This window comes from Ambystoma mexicanum, chromosome 10 (genome assembly GCF_040938575.1).
Source record: "Ambystoma mexicanum isolate Mex_15411 chromosome 10, UKY_AmexF1_1, whole genome shotgun sequence".
Taxonomy (NCBI): Eukaryota; Metazoa; Chordata; class Amphibia; order Caudata; family Ambystomatidae; genus Ambystoma; species Ambystoma mexicanum.
This window is the reverse complement of record NC_090932.1, coordinates 553,894,700-553,913,870: the sequence shown is the minus strand read 5'-3', so window position 1 is coordinate 553,913,870 and position 19,171 is coordinate 553,894,700. Positions and strand designations below refer to the sequence as shown.

Here is a 19,171-nt window from a genome sequence, read left to right as displayed (position 1 = left end):
ATTCTTATGTGGTCCATTCCTCTCGCCCTCCTCAAGATTTGTTCTTTTGTGGGTATGAGGCGAGGGCCACTAGTACGTCTCGTGGTCTCTGCCCTGGCGCTCCTGTTCTCTTCGGGCCCACCCTGTGCACTCTGTCAATCCCAATTGAGTCTGTCTCTTGTGCCTCTACGATGTCTCTGAACACCTCCAGAAACTGCCATTTTGATGTCATTGTCAAGTACCGACTCTGCAATATTTTTAATGCGAATGTTGGATCTTCGTGAGCGGTTTTCAAGGTCCTCACATTGTATCTCTAGATTGTGGATTAGCCTCACCAGGTGTTCCTGCGTCTCGCTGTTTTGTTGTGCTTCTCCTTCTGTATTTTGTAGTATTCTCTCGAGTGTGTCTGTCCGCTCCTCCAGTTTGGCCACATCCAGCTTCAGATCGTGGACCACTTGCTTCATGTCATTCCTAATCGTGGCAAACTGATCCTGTACTGTACTGTTGACATGAACTTCTCTTGAAGTTCCATGAACCATGCATGCATGTCGTCCCTTGAGGGCGGCTGTTGGTGGGAGACGGAAGGGTTGCTTTCGCCTGGGGGTTCTTACTGCGCCCTTCCTCTGGTTTGTACTGGGGTGTCTGTTGAACACATTTGTATTAGGTTGGAGTCCCGTTTGGTGGTTTGGGAGTTCGATTGAGATGAGGTCCCCTTCCCCTTAGCCTTTGACATGTTCTCCTTGGGATTGTGCTGCTGTCTGTAGAGGTGCCGGGGGTGTCTCGTCGCGTCTCTGCCCTCCTCTAGTTACCCTCCACTTGGTGGCGTGGGGAGGGGGTAGGCTTTAAAATGAGGGTGGGTGTGTTGTTTTGAAATGCCCCCTTGCAGCAGAGAGCCTGCAGACCCTGCTGTTTCCTGCCTCCTGCTAACGTGGGTGTGATGCAGCTCTACTTAGCCCCCCCAATCTGGTTTGTATGGGGGGCAGAGGAGAGACCTCACTTGAAGGCCCCCTTAGCCCTGCCCCCGCTTTGTGCTGCCGAGTTGCTGGGTGGAGTCTTGGCCTTTCCAGCCGCGCATGTTTGTTCTGGAGGGGGGAGGTATGTAGCGAGGGGGGGGTGTCCCCGTGCCCTCTTGGTGGTGGGGTTAGGGGGGCCCTCACCTTCTGCGCCACCAGCCATATGCAGTCGTCCTCCCTCCCAGTATGGGCCTCAATTCAATTCACACCCTGGGGCCGCGGCGTCTGCTCTTCTCTCCCCACCTTGGGGAGTTGCTCGGGGCGGGGGGAGTCGCCTCTGCTGCCGGAGTCCCTCCCCTGGAGATCCGTTCCGCCTCTGAGGATAGAGGGAGGAGGGGGGGAGGCCCTCCGCGACTCGTGGGTGCTGCCGCCGTGTTCATCTGTGCCGGCGTTCGGATGTCACCCGTTTCACTCCTCGGCCGCCGAGCTCCACCTCCGGCGGACTCCTCCGACGTTCTTGGGTGGGGGAGGGGCGGTCTCCGCTTCTGCGCTCCAAGACCCTGTTATGACCGCATCCGCAGGGTCGGAGTCCTCCTGCCACCTGCGCCGGGGGTAACGAGGCTGCTGAGGCTTTTTATTTAATTCTAAATATCATATGGGCATAAATTGTGGTGCTTCTTTGTGGCGGCCCGGGAGGAGAGAGCTTCAAACTCGTCTCCCTGCCCCGGCAGCCATCTTGGAATCTCCACTATTTTCCTTTTGTATTCCCTTAACACGCTTTTCAGTTTGAGAATTAAGGCAAGGTTTTTTGGTATAGGCCTTTTTATTTGGACTAGACTGACATGGACTGTTTCTTATTTATTTAATGGTCAAGATTATTCCCATTCCAGAGCTAGGCCCAGTTAGGAATTCTACCAACCCAACAAAAATACCAAATAAAGGTTTTCAAAACCTGTATCCATTGTGTTTGTGTCTACTATTGATACCTAGCTTTGCTTAAAAAGCCCATACGCAGGACAAGGTGCACCAGGATCTCACCATAGAATTGAGAAAAGCAATGTTCTGGTCCTCCTACTCATCCCATAGGCAGTCTGCATTCATTTAAGAAGGCTGTGGTATCACCTTGAAGATAGATGGGTCACAATGGGAATCATGAGTTCAGGATGGTTATCCTGGTGGCTACATTGGATTCCGTTCCAAAATACTGTGTCAACAACTATGCACAAAATGTCAATAATGCTTTTTTCATTCTAAGAGTTTTAGTATTCTATGTAGGTTTTCAAAACAATTGTCTAGGTATTGGAACGACTGGTATGGTAGTGTTTTTATTTTAGCAAAAAACCTGATGAATACCCTAGTCCACAAGGTACAGTTATATAGAAGGAAAAAGATCAAGAAAATGTACATAAATGGTCAAATACTAGGTTTACATATCAAACGCTGACCTACCTTTGTCTCTCACATCGCCTCTCTCACTCACTCAGTTTGTCTTGCACTTTTTCTTTCTTTCCCTGTCATCAAGAGTTGCATTGTACGTTGTGTGTGTCCTAGAGCCACCTCAGCTGTTCCTATCAGCAGCATGACCAGAACGCAAGTTAGATATCCTGTGTTTTCCATGCTTAGTAGTAGAATGAGAGCTGCAGTTGAGGACTGGTCTGGTGTATCATATGCCAGTCTTGCTCTCTTTTTCTGATGCGCTGACTCCCTATCTCACTTGCTCTGTCTCTCTTTCTGCTGTATCTCTCTCTCTATCATTCTTTGTGGACACGAGCCGCATTGTAAGTTATTAGCTCTAGCCACCCCAGCCATTGCTGTCAGAAGCGGTACCAGAGTAAAAAAGACATTATGAAGGGGCGTGGTGCTGTGTGTTATATTGTTCAGTACTAAAATTAGAGCTGCAGCAACAGGATGCAACCTTTTCAAAGAAAGTGGGGGCATTTTGTCAGACAAGCTGGCATGTTTTCTCTGCAAAAGAAGCTACTACAAAAAATGAAATGATTTCATAAACTGCCACATTTTCAAAATGTGCAGTGTTCTAAGACACTACTTGTATAGCAAAGGTACAATCTGCTACGATCTATACCGAGTATCGCTTTTCCCACGGTGTTACACATGACTCTGGCATGCTATGGCAACAACAGGGTTTCTTAACACTGGCTGCTTTAATACATGCCTTGTTATTACCTTCTGCTCTTGCGATAGTTTATTTCAAAGAACCAAAATTATCTGGTACTGATGTTGATCAAGGAATCAACCTAGCTGTCAAAGCCAGCTAAAACCGCAGCTCTCCTGGCCCTCTGATGTCCCTATTTGTATTGCAGTGAAGCCAGTCCCTGATTTCTGCCCACTATAGTCTGGCTATATTCTAGGAGTTAACTCCTGAACAATAAAAGGTATACTGGGATTGCAGAAAGTGTAAGTTGGTAAGTGCTACTTTATGGTGCAGCTTCAATGGCTGCCAAACATCACTTTTACCATACCTTGCCCGAGTGGCTATTTAGTGGCCAACACTGGTAAGAGCGGTATGATTGGTCTAGTTAATTAGGAATAGTTTGCACCTTAGTTTCCTACCATAGTTCACTTATATTGTGGTACTTGTCCCATCTGTTTTTTATAATATTGATCAGGCAGCAAAGACTTTGCCTTCTGCACACCCTGCGCCCCATGGCCCTTTCCTGAATGTGTACGCTGATTTTATTTGCCCCCCCAAAATGTTTATTCTATGAATATTGTTGAGAAATGTTGTATGTATTTTCCGGTTGTCTTTAAACCTACCAATGTAGAAGAACTGACACTGTTACAATAGCAATAACAATTTTAACTGGGCTTTGGGGGCGTACTGTTGCGCGGCTGAAGGAGGGCCTCTGCCCAGTGGCATAACACAACATTTGGGTGCCCCCTGCAAGCCATGCTGAGGCCCCCCACCCTGTTCTGCAACAAATCATGGGCTGCGCCACACTCTGTGCAGGCCTAGATGACCACGCTTGCACAATATGCACGAGAGTGCTGCTTCAAGGGTACGCCGCACACTGTAATAGGAGCAGCATATATGTATGTGTGTGTTTTAATGCATTGTACAGCACACTTTCTGAGAAAAACTGGCTAAAAAGCCAGAGCATTTGCAGTTGTTTTGTAGGGTAACACCAGTCTAAAAATCCAATACATGCAAGTCACCAACAGTGCACAGGAACGTTCATGCTTTCATTAATTTAATGCTCTGCTATTAAAAATGCCATGCCACAATGAAAACATGTCCAACTGGCTGTACAATGCAGACCAGTCTAGACATGTAATAACATATTAGAGTAAAGCATGCCAGGCCACATATAGACACACCTAGACTGGTTGCACCAAAATGGCAGTCGAAGCAATAACACTTATCATGGTTGTTTTATCACAGATGCCCAGAAAAATATACAATGCCACAGTAACAAAGGGCTAGACTGGCAGCAACCAAATACCAGTCTAGCCAGGTAATTACACTTAGCAGAACTGCTTTATCTGAGATGCCGAGTTAAAGAAAGTCAGGCAAACTAAAATGACTAGACAGGCTGCACCAAAATTCCTCTCTGGCCAATAATGCCACATATCATGCCTGCTTAGCCTGGAGATGGATTGCCATTATGATTTATCCCAGAATCCCTCCCCCTACACCCCCCTCTCCCTCCAACCCCCTGCTCCAACCCCCAAAATCAGCACATCAGCCCAGAATTAACTCCACATGCCTCTTCCTTGTCCTAGTGCTGATGTATGAGGCACCTTCCCTCAAAGGTTACAAGGACGAGGAAGGGTGGGGCTAGAAGTAATGAAGATTACAGGTAACTAAGCCAGGCGTTACCTCCATGTCCCATTACCTCATCCCAGTACTTGTGTATGATGCAAAGTGCCTCATACACAAGTACTGGGATGAGGAAGAATGGGGATACAAGTGATGAAGATTACCAATAAGTAATCATGGCATTAAACACAAGCAGTGGCACAACACCATTGATCTGAAAGGGCTTCAGTCCTCTTCCCCCATCCCCTGAAATGTTGGACTATGTTGACTCGACCTGGCTGACCTACAAAGCTGTTGCCGGACAGAACAGGACACAGATGTTAAACAGCACCTGTGTTTCGTCATTAAGGCCCAGCAAATACTAACATAAAGCATTTCCCTGTTCGTTTTTAGGCAGTTGAAATAGTGATGTGGTTTTAGTAATTGCATGCTAGGGGAGTGATTGGAAGTTGTAGAGAGGGGACAGGAGGCCGACCGCTCATTCTCACAGCAGTCCATAAGTGGGTGCTTTCAGACTTAAAGTAGAGAGTTAACTTCTTGTAACATTGAAGCTGCACTAGAATAGTCTCATTAGAATGTGTAAAGAAGTTAGATGCCCCCACACAACTAAGTTTGGCCCTCCCCCACCGCTCATGAAGTTAGCACCTCTCCCAACATGGTTAGCGGTCTCCCAAAATGTAGGTTTTGTTGAGCCCCTCAACACAAGCACACAAACCATTCACCATACACCTACACACACACACACACACTCACACCCAGCCACCCATACATTTAAGTCTGTACCCTTTCACCTTACAGGCACACCCAGGCAGCCACCCGTACATTTAAGTGTGCACCTTTTTAACCTACACTCGCACAGGCATACCCAGACCACATCATGCACTCACTCATTAATGCACATTACATTATATACATACATATACACACACTTACATGCAGTCACACACATTTAAAGAAAATAAATGTTCTTACCTTTTTTTCCTAGATTTGGTCCAGGGAACGAAACCTTCAGCTCCCTGCAGTAGCCAGGAATGCTTGTTCCAGTCATCTGCAGAAGATCGGGAGACCCCTGTGTCATGGGGTAGAGGCGAGTCCCTTTGCTTCAAAAATAAATGGTTTTGTTTTTTAAGTCACTCTGACTTCATAAAGAAATTATTTCCGTTAAAGGGCCAAACCGGAACAGACATATTTTTTTATGAAGGCAGAGTGACATCAAACAGAAACTATGGGCCTCATTATGAGTGTGGCGGTCTAGTAACAAGGGTGCCTGCTGGGGCTGCTGCGCCCGACAGGTCTGACCCTGGCGGGCGCAGTGGCCCCAGTAGGCAGACTCATCACGGAAGCACCGGCACCATTAGTGACGGTGCCAGTGCTTCCGTGAACCCATGGGGACTAACATTTTCCAGCACCTAGCTCCCCGGTCCGCCGGGATTTGTAATGTCCCGGTAGCACCGGGAAGCTAGGTGTCGGAAATGGTGTTATGAGGTCAGTGGCAACCCGCCGGTCGCAATGGCGGGTTATCGCCGACTTCGTAATGAGGCCCTATTTCTTTTTGAAGTCATAAGGTTTCCCGCCCCATGCCTTGGAGGCCACTAGCCTTTAGGCTTCCACCACATGAGGTGGGGGAGCCCTCAGACTTCATGAAGAAATAGAATCTTTTTTTTGTCACTCTGCCCTAATAAAGAAATTGTTTCTGTAAAAATATTCTTTATGAAGGCAGAGTGACTTGAAAAAGAAACTTTACATTTTTTCCTGTTTAAAAAAAAGAATTTTGTTTAAAAAAATATTTTTTAGTCTGGGGCACCCCTCCCAGGACATGGTACGAGGGCCACAGTTACGCCAGTGCCTCTGCCTGAAACGACTCCGACCGGCAATATGAATGTGGTTTTTTAAAAATCCTGCTTCCCTGTTGGTATGACCGCACAGAAGTTGCACTTCCTTTCCCAGAATCGAAGCTGCATTGCAGTGGACCGCATATAGTGGAACGGTGATCCTGGCAGGAGCGGGAACGGAGTCCCAGCTGCTCTATCCTTGGAGCTCCTGTGCTGTTGTGGAGATGCTCCTCGGAGCAGCAGATTCCTCTGCTACTGCCTGAACTGCATGGTCTTTGGTGGGGAGGACGTTGGTGGGTGCAGCAGTAGGCTGCTAGGCCCTGCTGCTGGGGGGCTGAGCCTGCTGCCCAGGATGCAGATCCACTATTATCCTATGGTGACAGTTTCCCCATCTTTGCCACTAATGCATATTTTCGCCTGGATTGTGCCCCCTACCTCTGCCTTGTTGGACAGTATATCCTACAGTTGGAGGTAGGCTTGTCCTCCTGCACAGACTGGGCAGTGAAGAGGAGGGAGAGTTGATGTTGAGGTGAGCTGCAGGGCTATCAGCCAGATGGGCGAGTGGATCCGATCCCCTCCCCACCCCTCATCGGTGGTTCGCTCCCTTGGTGTGCAGTGCTGCGGCCTGGGGTGAAACCTGCAGGCAGGATAGTAGGCTGTGATTGGTCCATCGGGCTCTGCACTGCCCATCTGAGCGAGCGAACGGTGTTGGCGGCCCAGCGCTATGGTAGGACAAAGGATTGGACCCTCCCCATCGTGCAGGTGCCCAGCATGGTCCACCCCAAGAGGCAGTGCAAGATGGAACAACTTGCAAAGGCAGATTAGCCCGGCCTTGGCGGCTGCTGCTGCTGCTCCAGGTACCTCCACCATAGATGTGACTGGGCTGAATCACACACTGCTCGCCCTTAAAGACAATACCGATAATCTGGATACAACAATAGACGCCCTTACATGCAAAGTCGATGTCTCGACGGTACAGATAGAGAAGCTATGTGGCCACATGTCTGCTGCTGAGCAAAGAATTGGAGAAGGGGAGGACACTATTGCGGGATAGCAGAGAGAGGTGGTGCTCCTCCAGCAGATAGTGAAACGAGTCGTGGCGAAGAATGATAACATGGAGACATTTGTTGAGAAATTGCTCTTGGATATCATAGATGTCATAGATGCCCCCCGATCTACAACATGTACCTGGTGGAGCGGGCACACAGCTCACTTGCCATTAGGCCCCCTCTGGGAGCCCCTGCGCAGGCCATTATTGCTAGAATTTTTAACTATCAGGACAGAAACTTGCTGCTCAAGGTGGCCAGGGAGAAAGGATATCTCCGGTAAGGCTCAGCGACGATTCGAATTTTCCATGACTTCTGCCCGCATTTTTAAGAGCAGCAAAAGACATTCCAGGCAGTAAAAAAACATTGTGAGAAAGAAAGATGCCCGGTATGCAATGCTATTTCCGACAAGGGTGATCTATAATGGCAAGACTCTTTTCTTCACATCCCCCGAGTCTGCAGAAATGTGCTGCTGGACTGCTGGACCCGGGGGTCTCGCCCCACGCTCTGATATTGTTTTGCTTGCTCTTTAATTGGCCCTCTTTGATCCTTGACATGAAGGGTGCCCGTACTGTGCCTCGATGGTCAGGGCAGCATCACCAGCAAAGGTGTCATTCAATTTCCAGTTCCTCCTGGGCCTCATGTTCAACCTAGGTCTCTCAGTCAACACCAGAAAGTCTTCCCTGGACCCTACTAAAAGGTGGGAGTTCATAGGGATTTTCTTAGATTCAGTAGTTTGCACAGAGTTTCCAGCCGAGGGCAGAGTCAGGGATGTGCTGGACACAGCAGCCCTTTTCTTGTCTTGCAATTAGTCTGCCTGGTTCTAATGCCTTCCTGTGTACTGGCATTCCCCGTGGCAAGATTCTGTATGTGCCACCTGCAGCTTAACTTGGCTTCTCATTGAGACCAATCACGAGACCCTTAATTCAAGCTGATCCCTATTCCACCCTGGTTCTGAGTGGGGGTTCTCTGGTGGCCAGACATGGGGAGCCTCTTGATAAGAATACCCTTCCAGGACCATCAACATTACCTATTGGTGAGGGAGAAGAGGAATCATCAGAGCAAATTAATTTCCTGCAATTTAAATATTTGTTTTATGGTGCTTCAGTTGTTTCTACTAGTGTAGAAGGACTCCATGGTGCGACTCATCAGGGACAATATAGTCACTACCATAAAAAAGCATGGACACCAAGTCAATCAGGCTATGTTCCCTGGCAGCACAGATGTGGGAATGGGCTCTGTGGTACATTTCGTTACAGGCAACCCATCTATTATGGGCACACAACAAAGAGGTGGACTCTCTGAGCAGAATGTCCCATACCAACCATGAGTGGGAAGTACAGATGGAGGTACTTGCCAAGATTTTCCCCAATCAGGGAGTTGAACAACTGGATCTTTTCATATCAAACGCCAACAAAATGTGGCAGCACTAAGCCTCCTGGGAGGAGAGGAAGCAGAGATCCCTGAGACTTCTTGGCTATTCCTTGGGACATCCTCTTTGCGTATGTGTTTCCTCCCCTGGTTGCTCCTCATTGGCTGAAGAGCATGGTTTTCTGACCTACTGCATATGGCACATGGATCACCTCTCCATCTCCCCTTTTTTCGGGACCTCCTTCACAACGGGTTTGGAAAGTGTTTGCACCCCTCCCGACAATTACTTTCCTTGGCACTCTCGCCCATGCAGAACTGTCCTTTCAATGGATAACTGCAAGTTTTGGTGGCCAATAGAAATTCCACTCAGTAGCAGTGTAGGGAATTTAGGGGAAAATTGCTCCAAATTTGCCACTGGATATTGAAGTCTCAGAACTCACTGCAGGCTTCGTTACATTATATTCTGCCCTTCCTATCAAGTCTGGTCCAGTTCTGCCCTTCCTATCAAGTCTGTTCCAATTTTGGGGTACAAGGAACTTCCTGTAGGACCTACCTTGCTGCCCACGAAGCCCATCTCCCAAGTCAGGATAGGGTTATTTCGCTTTCCCAATCCAGTTACTAAATGCTGTTGCATCAGTAGATGTGTGGGTGGTGTCATGGAAATTTCCCTTCCTGGTGGCAATTACATTGGCTGTAGGATCGGCAAATTACAAGCTTTGTCAGCATCAGACCCATGTATCACCTTCCACAGGGATAAGGTGGTCCTGTATACTCACCCTTCATTCCTTCAAAAAGTGGTTTTGGTATTTTACATAAACCAAGCGATTGTGTTGGCAATTCTTTTTCCTGATACCCAAACTGCGTCTGACAGTCTTACACCATCTGGATGTCTGTTTGGACCTGAGATTCGATCTCGAGATGACGAGACCTCATATGTCCTGGGACGGCTCTTTGTCACTTTCAGTAGTGCACAAAGCAGCAAAAGCAAAAATTGGCAGATGGATCGTGTCATGTATCGCACATTGCTATGAATTGCAGGGCAACATTTCCCTACAGGTCTTCATGCTCACCTAACGAGGGCAAAGAGCATGACTGTAGCCTTTCAGAGGCCTGTACCATGGCCACATGGCCCTCCCCATCACCTTTCTGCAGGCATAACCCCCTAGCCAGCAGCTCCAAAGCTGAAACACAGTTTAGACAAGCAGTCCTGCAGAACATTTTCGCAACAGTGTAGGTTCCTCCTCCCTTGAATAAAGTGGTCCTTGGTACTTTGTCATAAGTATAGAGGAAAGGGGACGGGAATAAGTAAAGGTTGCTCACTCTAGTGACTACTTCACTCCTAGTCTGAAGTCTCCTGCAACAGAGGCAAGCACTTGGCCATGTTTCACGGCTGCAGCCCACCTCAGCATGGAATTTATTAAAGGGGAATGCAATTGTTGCTGTGCTAAGGTTCCAATCTGATGAATATGGAGGAACGGGGAACGGGGAAGTCAAGCTACGAGTAAGGAAGTCGCTAAACTGAGTAATTTTCTGATTTCACCTTTTTCCTAGTAAATTTTCATTTTTTTATAAAAATGTATTACAAGGGGGGGGGGCGTGGCCTGGAGCGCCGACAATGCAGTTGCTGCCTTGATGGCCTCCGTGGGGTGCCCGTTGCCGTGACATTTTGGGGCCACGAATAGGCTAAGACGATGGACCCCGCTCTAACCAGGGCTTGATAAAAGCCTGCGGCAGTGGTGGCCGCGCTCCGGGAGCTTTCCAGGGCTTTGTCGCGAAGTTACGAGTCTTTGAGTTCCCCGCCCGCTCCTCCCTCCAAGATGGCGGACGAGGGCCTAGGAAACAGCAGAAGCTGCGGCCTGGCGTAGAGGAGAGGGAGGAGCTCTTACCCTTGGGAGCCCACCGAGAGTCTTCTCTCCAGCGCACTCGCAGCTCCCTCCTCCCGATCGCTACGGCCAGCGTGGAAGCCGCAACATAACGGCTCCTCCGATCCCAGCCGCGACCGGCGGAGTAGCATTGGGAGCCGGCGAGGGGGAGCTCCCACGGACATCCCAGTGACCTTATCTGCAGCCACGCACGCGCCGCGGACGGCCGGAGGCAGTGGTGGGGACTTCGCGAAGTGCTGCCGACGAGTGAAGAGGCCCCGACCCGGGGTGGAGGTGAGCCGGGGGAGGAGGTGGAGCTTTGGCGGCGCCGACCGGGTGCCTCCGTTTGCGGGATCGTCGAGGCCTCCCCCCCCCTCAACAACTTGGAGGTCCCAGCTGGGCCCACTTGCCCCTTCCCCGTTCACCGGACACACGAGAAGATCTTCCTGGGGCGCCCCGGCCCACCCTCTCCAGCCCCCCCCTCTGCCTGCTGTGCTAACGCTGCAACATTCCTCCCTCCCGGCTCTGGAGCACATTGATCCCCTGCTTTGCCCGGGGGAACAACATGTCCAGACAACCCAAAGCCGGCAAAAACGCAGATATTGCAACGATGCTGTTGGTGCCTGAGAAGCCCAAAGACAAGATCCCCCCCATCCCCCCTCCATGGGGACTCCAGAAGACAAGGGCTCCCTCGCCACGAAAAATGACATCAAAGCTTTCATGGCGGACATTAAATCGGAATTCAGATCATGCATGCTGGAGCTCTCTACCAAACTAGAGAACATCGACCAAAGGGTGACAACCGCTGAACAGAGGCTAGGAGATGTGGAAGACCGGACCCAGGATCAAGCATCTACCCTGACGGAGATCCAACGCTCAATCAGATTCCTCCAGGACAAATGTGAAACAATGGAATTTAAACAGGAGCACCTAGAAAACAGGGCCCGACGTAATAACCTCCGCATTCAAGGGGTCCGAACTCTATCCCAGATAAAAACCTGGCAGAATACGTGGGGGACCTCTTTCAAACTCTTCTCCCGGACTTCGAGAAGTCACAGCTCCTCCTGGACCGCACTCATAGGATGCGCCCTTGCCGGGGAGTGGATACAGACCCCCCACCCGATGTCATTACCAGGGTTCATTTCTTCACGACGAAGGAAGCTATCTCCGCAATCAGCCGATCCCGTGATCTAATAACTTTCCAAGGCACCCCAATCCAAATTATCAAGACTTGTCCGTTCTCACGCTCCAGAGGCGACGAGCTCTCCGACCTTTAGCAGCCTTCCTACAAGATCAACAAATTCGCTACCGGTGGCTCTTCCCCACGGCTCTCCAGTTTTCCTACAAAGGCACCCAGAGAAGAATCAGCCACTTGGAGGATGCTGGGCAGATCATGAACCCGACCCCTGCTGAAGCGCGATCACCCGTGAACGTAGAGAGGGCATCCGACCCAGACCTCCCGAAATCGCCCACCACCAAAGTAAACTCATGGTCCAGAGTCCCGAGATTCAGAAAGAGGAAGTAGCTGCACAAAGAATCCTACCATCCTTAAGGAATAAAATGACCCCAATGATCGTGGCATCGGGCCCCTCCCCACGGCCCAGGCCCGCTTCTGAGGACTAATCCATCCGCGTCCTTGGAAGACGATACCCACAAGTTTAGCCATGTTGGCTACGGACAGTTACATGGCCACGTTGGCCAAGAGGGGGTGCTGGACACACAAACCTGCCCCCCCTCCAGTTAATTCGCCACCTCCCCGTTGGAGGTTGGTGCAAAAAACTCAATGGCATGGAAACACGCAGATGCAAGATACAAGAGATGTTGGCTGACACAACCCCTTTCCCCGTTCCCCCACAAGTAGTGCCAACCCCCGCGCTCAGCGGCTCAGACCATTCCACTTTGAATTTCATCTCAATGAATGTCAGAGGCCTAAATTCCCCAGCTAAACGCAAATCTATGTTACAGAAACTTCACAATGATGGGACCACGGTGGCCATGCTGCAGGAAACACACCTACTGCCGGCCGACTTCGGACGTCTACGCTCCCGTCTCTTCCCGAAACAATTTGGCGCATCAGGAAATGCCAAAAAAGGTGGTACAGCTATTCTCTTCAGGGAAGTGGTGGATCCTCAGATTCTTGACACAAAGCTTTGTCCGGAGGGCTGGTTTGTTGCCGTCAAGTGCCTGCTACAGGATCTATACTCCTTTGTGTCGATATATGCCCCCAACTCAGCTCAGCCGCCTTTTACGAGGCCCTATGCACCACTCTCCCCGCCTTCCTGGAAGGCCAAGTCATTATCGGCGGGGACTTCAATGGTGTGCCGGATCCTACAGTTGACAAGTCCCATCCCCCATCATCCGGGGACCTCACCTTGGCCTTGGCGCTGCTACGCTTATTCAGAACCCTGGAAGTGGTGGATGCATGGAGGGTCTTACACCCCTCTGAAAGAGACTACTCATTCTATTACCACGTCCACAGAACATTTTCGAGGATCGACCTCCTTCTGGTTTCTCCCCAACTGCTTTCTTTCACCAACGAGGTCTCCATAGGCCCACGGATTCTGTCGGATCATGGGCCAGTGTCCTTGGAAGTCCGAGCTCAGGTCCCTCCTCACCCAGCCAGATGCAGATGGACGCTCTATGATCCTATTCTCAACGATATGCTGCTTAGGGACTTGATTGCCACCACAATCAAGAACTTTTTTCTGGAGATCCCCGTAACAGACACATCGCCCGCCAACACATGGGACACAATGAAGGCCGTTGTGAGGGGGGAGCTGATAGCACGAGGTGTTGCCTTCCATAAAACTAGACGTCAGACCCGCTTGACCCTCGAGGAAGACCTCCGGAAAGCGGAGCGGACCCACAAAGAAAAAGGGTGGTCCCCGAAGACCCAACGAGCCCTCTGCACGGCACGGCAGAAGATTGAGGCCCACTACACCGAACATACAGCACATCAAATGGCCAAAGCGAAGCAATTTTATTACGCCAAAAACAATAAAGCTAACAGGCTACTGGTGGCCAAACTAGCCAAAGCAAAACGATACAATACAATTGTTGGGCTTCGGGACACACAAGGCCGAATCCACTATGCAGAGCAGGACAAACAACGCCTGGCAGCTGAACACCTGACACAGATAATGACCGCTCCACCACGGGACCTGAAAGAACAAAGGGAATACCTTCATGGAGCAGCACTCCCCCCGTATCCCGGACGCTACGCGGGACCTCCTAGAGGCACCAATCTCCTCGGAGGAGGTGGATGAAGCTATAAAATCACTGAAAGCCTGTGCGCCAGGTCCGGATGGCTACACAACCAGGTTCTACAGAGTCTTCAAGCTCCAGCTTCTAGCCCCACTAGTACAGCTATTCAATTCCTTTAGAGAGACCGGTGCGATAACTCCATCTATGCAAGAGTCCATCACCATCCTGCTTCCCAAACCCGGAGGCGACCCGAGATGCCCAGCCTCATATAGGCCCATCGCTCTCCTCAACATCGACGCCAATATTTACTCCAAGATACTGGCGACTCGCCTAGCCCGCATCCTCCCAGACATAATTCAGCCCGACCAATGCGGCTTCCTGAAGAACCGATCTACGGCAGACAACATCCGCAGAGCTCTGAATTTGGTGGAACTAGCCACACGTGGAGACAAAAAGATGGCGCTTATAGCGCTAGACGCAACCAAGGCATTCGACAAAGTGGACTGGACATTTATGAGGCTCACTCTGGAGTCGTTTGGTTTTGGCCCGGAATTCCGCACGATGATTCTAGCCAATTATGAATCCCCCAGAACCCTACTCCGAATCAACGGCAATCTCTCGACCCCCATCTCGCTGACCTGCGGAACGAGACAGGGATGCCCGCTGTCCCCACTCCTATTTGCCCTGATCATGGAACCCTTCGCTCAACGAATTAGGCTGAACCACGCAATCAAGGGTCTCCAAGTAGGGACTTCGCACCATAAACTGGCCCTCTACGCGGACGATGTCTTGCTAACGATCACCGACCCCCGCAGATCGTTAACCCACGCCCTGGCCGAACTGAACGACTATGGAAAGGTCACAGGCTTTTCTATCAACTTTAATAAATCAACAGCGCTGGGGGTCGGACTCTCACCGAGAGAGCGAGAAGAGTTGATACCAATATGCCCGATCCAATGGAAGACGAAGGCTATCAATTACCTGGGGGTCCAGATCTCTGCCAAACCAATGGAGGTCTACCGAGTGAATTTTCCCCCGCTCTTTCAAGAACTGGAGACGGATTTGAAGTGCTGGGCCTCCCAGGAGATCTCCCTAATGGGAAGGATCACTGCATGTAAGATGAACCTGTTTCCAAGATTTTTGTATGCATGCTCAGCCCTCCCGGTGTTGATCCCGACCCCAGCGCTCCAGAACCTACAGAGGAAGATGCTGCACTTTATTTGGAGGGGGAAAAAAGCCAGAATACCAAAGGACTCAATGATGGGGAACGCGATACTTGGTGGCCTGGGAGTCCCAGACCTTCAGAAATACCAGGTGGCGGCCCAATTAGCGTGCACCCAGGCATGGCAAACAATTACAAATCGTCCTAGGTGGGTGGACCTGGAACAGTCACGTCTAGCTCTACCCCTACGCTTTCTTCCCCACATCTCACCGGCGACCAGACGGCAGTGACAGGAGCTATTGCTGTCCACCAGACATACTGTGGCCATTTGGGATAGGACGCTGAAGCAGAAGAAAGTCCCCAGGGGACTCAGCCCCTCATCCCCGGTTTTTATGAATCCTGCCTTTTCCCCGGGCTTGGCCCCCAGGAACTTCAAAAACTGGATTACGGGTGGCCTAGAGACCATAGAACAACTTTTCGAGGGAGGACAACTGCGCTCTTACGAACAATGTAAGGATAACTTCCACCTTCAAGAAACGGACAGGTTCACTTACCTCCAACTGTGTCACTGGTGCTCCCACCCCAGATTCGTCAAGCAGCAACACGCCCGCCCACACTCATAGAACTCACTCTCAACGAACTTCCACTCCGAGGTAAGATCTCAACACTATACAAGCTCCTCCAAAAGGACTTTCTCACCTTCAAGTCCAGGGCAATGGCGCAATGGGAGGCAGACTTGGGACACCCCATAGAGGATCAGTCCTGGGTGGACATTTGGACCCGTACCCAATCAGCCTCCTCCTGTGTTACAAATAGGGAATGCGCCCACAAAATCCTACTGAGATGGTACTATCCCCCCTTGAGATTGCACAATATGAATCAAGCGTTGGACCCGGCCTGCTGGAGACGATGCGGCCAGGTAGGATCCTTCTTCCACATGTGGTGGACCTGCCCCAAGGCCCAATTTTTCTGGAAAGAATGCCTGGCGGCCATTGCAGCAATGACACACATCACACTCCCACTAGAACCTGAACCTATCCTCTTAGGCGCCTCGATTCCGGGGAGTTACCCGCGCAAGGGCCCCAAAGCTAGACTCTTATCGCACTGCTTACTGGCGGGCAGAATAGTGGTGGCCCGTACATGGAAGTCGGGGGAGGGGCCCGCTCCTGCCCCTGTGGTGGATGAAACTGTGGGATGTACTCATTGCGGAGAAGGTGACTGCGGCCAGGGCGGGCGTTCTCCATCGCTTCCAGAACATTTGGAACCCTATCCTGGAGTTCGACCAGGACTTTCCAGCCTTAACATATAAACCCCAACTGGCCAGGAGGGTCTTGGAGAGCTGGCCCTCCCCGCAGGAGTGAGAACAAGAGGAGGGAGACTGATCCACTAAAGGAACTCTGGGAGGGAAAGGGGAAGCAATACTCTTGTGTATTAATGCATGCTAAATGTCGATTACAAATGTATGTAATATTTCCTGCCTTGTTCAAAAATAAACATATTTAAAAAAAAAAATGTATTACAAGTGATAAAGTTAAAACGGTTTCATGTGTTAATATCCCCGCCAAAATATCGCCATACAAAATATATTTTGGTGGGAATAATATGTAGTGATAGCGTTAAAACAAGTTCAATTAAGTTAAGCAGTACAGGTCAACATGACTTGTTCTAGTTTCAAAACAGTTCCATGGCAAACGTCATGCTAGATGCATGCCTATGAAAGTTTGCAATGCACTTTCACTTGTGCTCCTCTTCTGTAATTTCTTCCAGGACGTTTTACAAAGCTGCTGAAGAGGTGTGGGTTGTGATGTAGTATGTGCGTCCCATTCGTTAAAAACTTTGCAAAATGTCTGCTCTAGGCATTTTACTAATCAATGTTTCCTCAACAATATAATGTGTGCATAGAGTATAATTATCAAAACATTAAAAAATAATGTTTCGAAATAAAGCAGCAGTCTCTGATCCAAATTGGTATTCATGGGTATGCAGGAGATGCGTGGTTGATTACTAGAACCTGCATGATAAGTATTGGTCAGAGAAATTAAAACACAATTAAGGCTGCAGAGCAAACCAGGAGCTTGGCTACAAGGCAGATGTTATGAATTGGGAGCATTAGGAATGTCCACCAATAGCAAAGCTACAATAATACGCATTGGTAAAGGCAATACATTTGGCTTGGCAAATATAGAGGATACGCATTTTTTCCTGTGCTGAGCAGAAAAATCGTACCTTCCACATTTCCACAGGCAGGCATATTAGGTTTTTGAATTCATGTTTGTCATTTCAAAATGCTGAAATAAACAGACTGACTTATATTCAGTGAGGACATCCGAGATGAGTGAAATGTGTGGTACCTTGCTGTGCAGTCAGTCACATAACTGTTGCTTCTCTTTAGTTTATGTCAGACTGCATATACAATACCTATATCCCCCATACAGTCACCTTATATTTGTCCCTTCCCTCTTGATTTATTGGCTTTGCTTCTTCTCAGGTAAACACATTCCAGATCATTCTGATCACTGAAGGCAAGTTCTCATTCACCATCTTTAACTACGAGTTCATCACGTGGACCACAGGAATGCACCCCAGCAGTGGGGGAGACTTTGCAGGACTCGGAGGTATTGCAGCCCAGGTAGGAGCAACAACTCAGCTACAGCACAGACTGCCTTCTCCTGTTTTTAAAAGCATCTCGAGGGATATAGCTTTGAGTTATTCTTTGGCCAAGACTACAGAAGCATATATGTTGTGAAGCTGGACTGAGCGGTCAGAGGTAAATTCAATCTTCATGCTGATTCATTTATCAACCTCTCTCTTAGGAAGGCTTTCTTTTTTTGGGTAAGGTAGGGATCCATAATCTGCACTCATTTGATACGTAGCCTCTTTCAGAGAGGTATTGCCTCCAAGTATAAGGAAACGGTTCAGTCTTAATGCTCTATAAGCTTGTAGCTGTAAATAACTGATATGTGGCTATACTTTCCATGCCCGTTGAATCCATCCATGACTTTTTTCTGATTGGGTTCACCTCTAAAAAGGAAAGAAGAGATCAATCATTATTGTAATTAAATTAACACCCTCATTCTATCATGACCTATTCTTTCAACAGTTTAATGAATTGAGAAATTAAAGTGGATAGGTACACAGGGCCTCATCATTGGTTTGGCGGTATATCTGCCGTAAATCCGCCAAGATATCACCAAACAGAATTTCCGTTGCCGCCACTTGGCCTGGCAGAATTAACGCTGGATTACAAGTGGTGGTAGGCGGTGTTAGTCCCCATTGATGGGGCTCCATGGGATTTCGGCATAATTACCACCAGCAGTAATTCTCCAAGCAGTAATTCTGTAGATTCCTGCTGTTTTCTTGGCAGAAAGGTGGCATATTTTCTTCCAGCTCTTCGCTGGAGGAAAATCCTCTGCCTCTCTGCAAAACCTGTACGGTGGTGCAGGAATACAGCGTTAACGTGGTGGTATCTGAATTACTGCCACATTACCACTGAATTTTCCCACACTGCCATACTTGTAATGAGGCCCATAGCTCTATGGGACTCCATGGGAATGGGTAATTTACTGTTACTCTGCCGCCCATAATATCCTGGTAATACCGGCATATTGGGCGGCAGAAACAGTAAGCTAAGTTTGCCAGTAGGCAATCTCGTAATGAGGCCCTATGACCATTTGTCACTGAACAATTACAAACGCCAAAACTGTTGGCTATGCCACTGCTTGTTGTTTTTGTGACATAAAACATGTTTACATTTATGATACATTGTGATACATTATCAGTTTATTGGTTTTTCCAAAAAAGTGTGAATTATAAATGTATTTATACATTTTTTGTAATTTTGAGTTGGTCTCCTTTGTCTTGAGTACATAGATGAAAATTCCCAGGCTTGGATGGTTGCATGATTAGTTGAATAGTTGTGTATGCTAATTGACATGAAGAGATGTGTGTTGTTTATTAAAGGAATAGTTCATTCAAAAATGTTAT

At 49.0% G+C, this 19,171-nt stretch overlaps 1 protein-coding gene across 11 annotated transcripts in view; it reads left to right on the top strand.

The window, feature by feature from the left end:
* SNED1 (sushi, nidogen and EGF like domains 1) overlaps nucleotides 1-19,171 on the top strand; it is a 3,218,914-nt gene that overhangs the window by 583,182 nt on the left and 2,616,561 nt on the right. For all 11 annotated transcript variants that reach the window (XR_011276037.1, XR_011276036.1, XR_011276038.1 and 8 more), the window contains exon 3: nucleotides 17,676-17,816. Coding sequence is in view for 7 of the 11 variants with exons in the window: in XM_069618133.1 (XP_069474234.1) it covers nucleotides 17,676-17,816 (141 nt within the window). In the remaining 4 variants the exon portion in view is untranslated. The remainder of the gene's footprint in view (nucleotides 1-17,675; nucleotides 17,817-19,171) is intronic.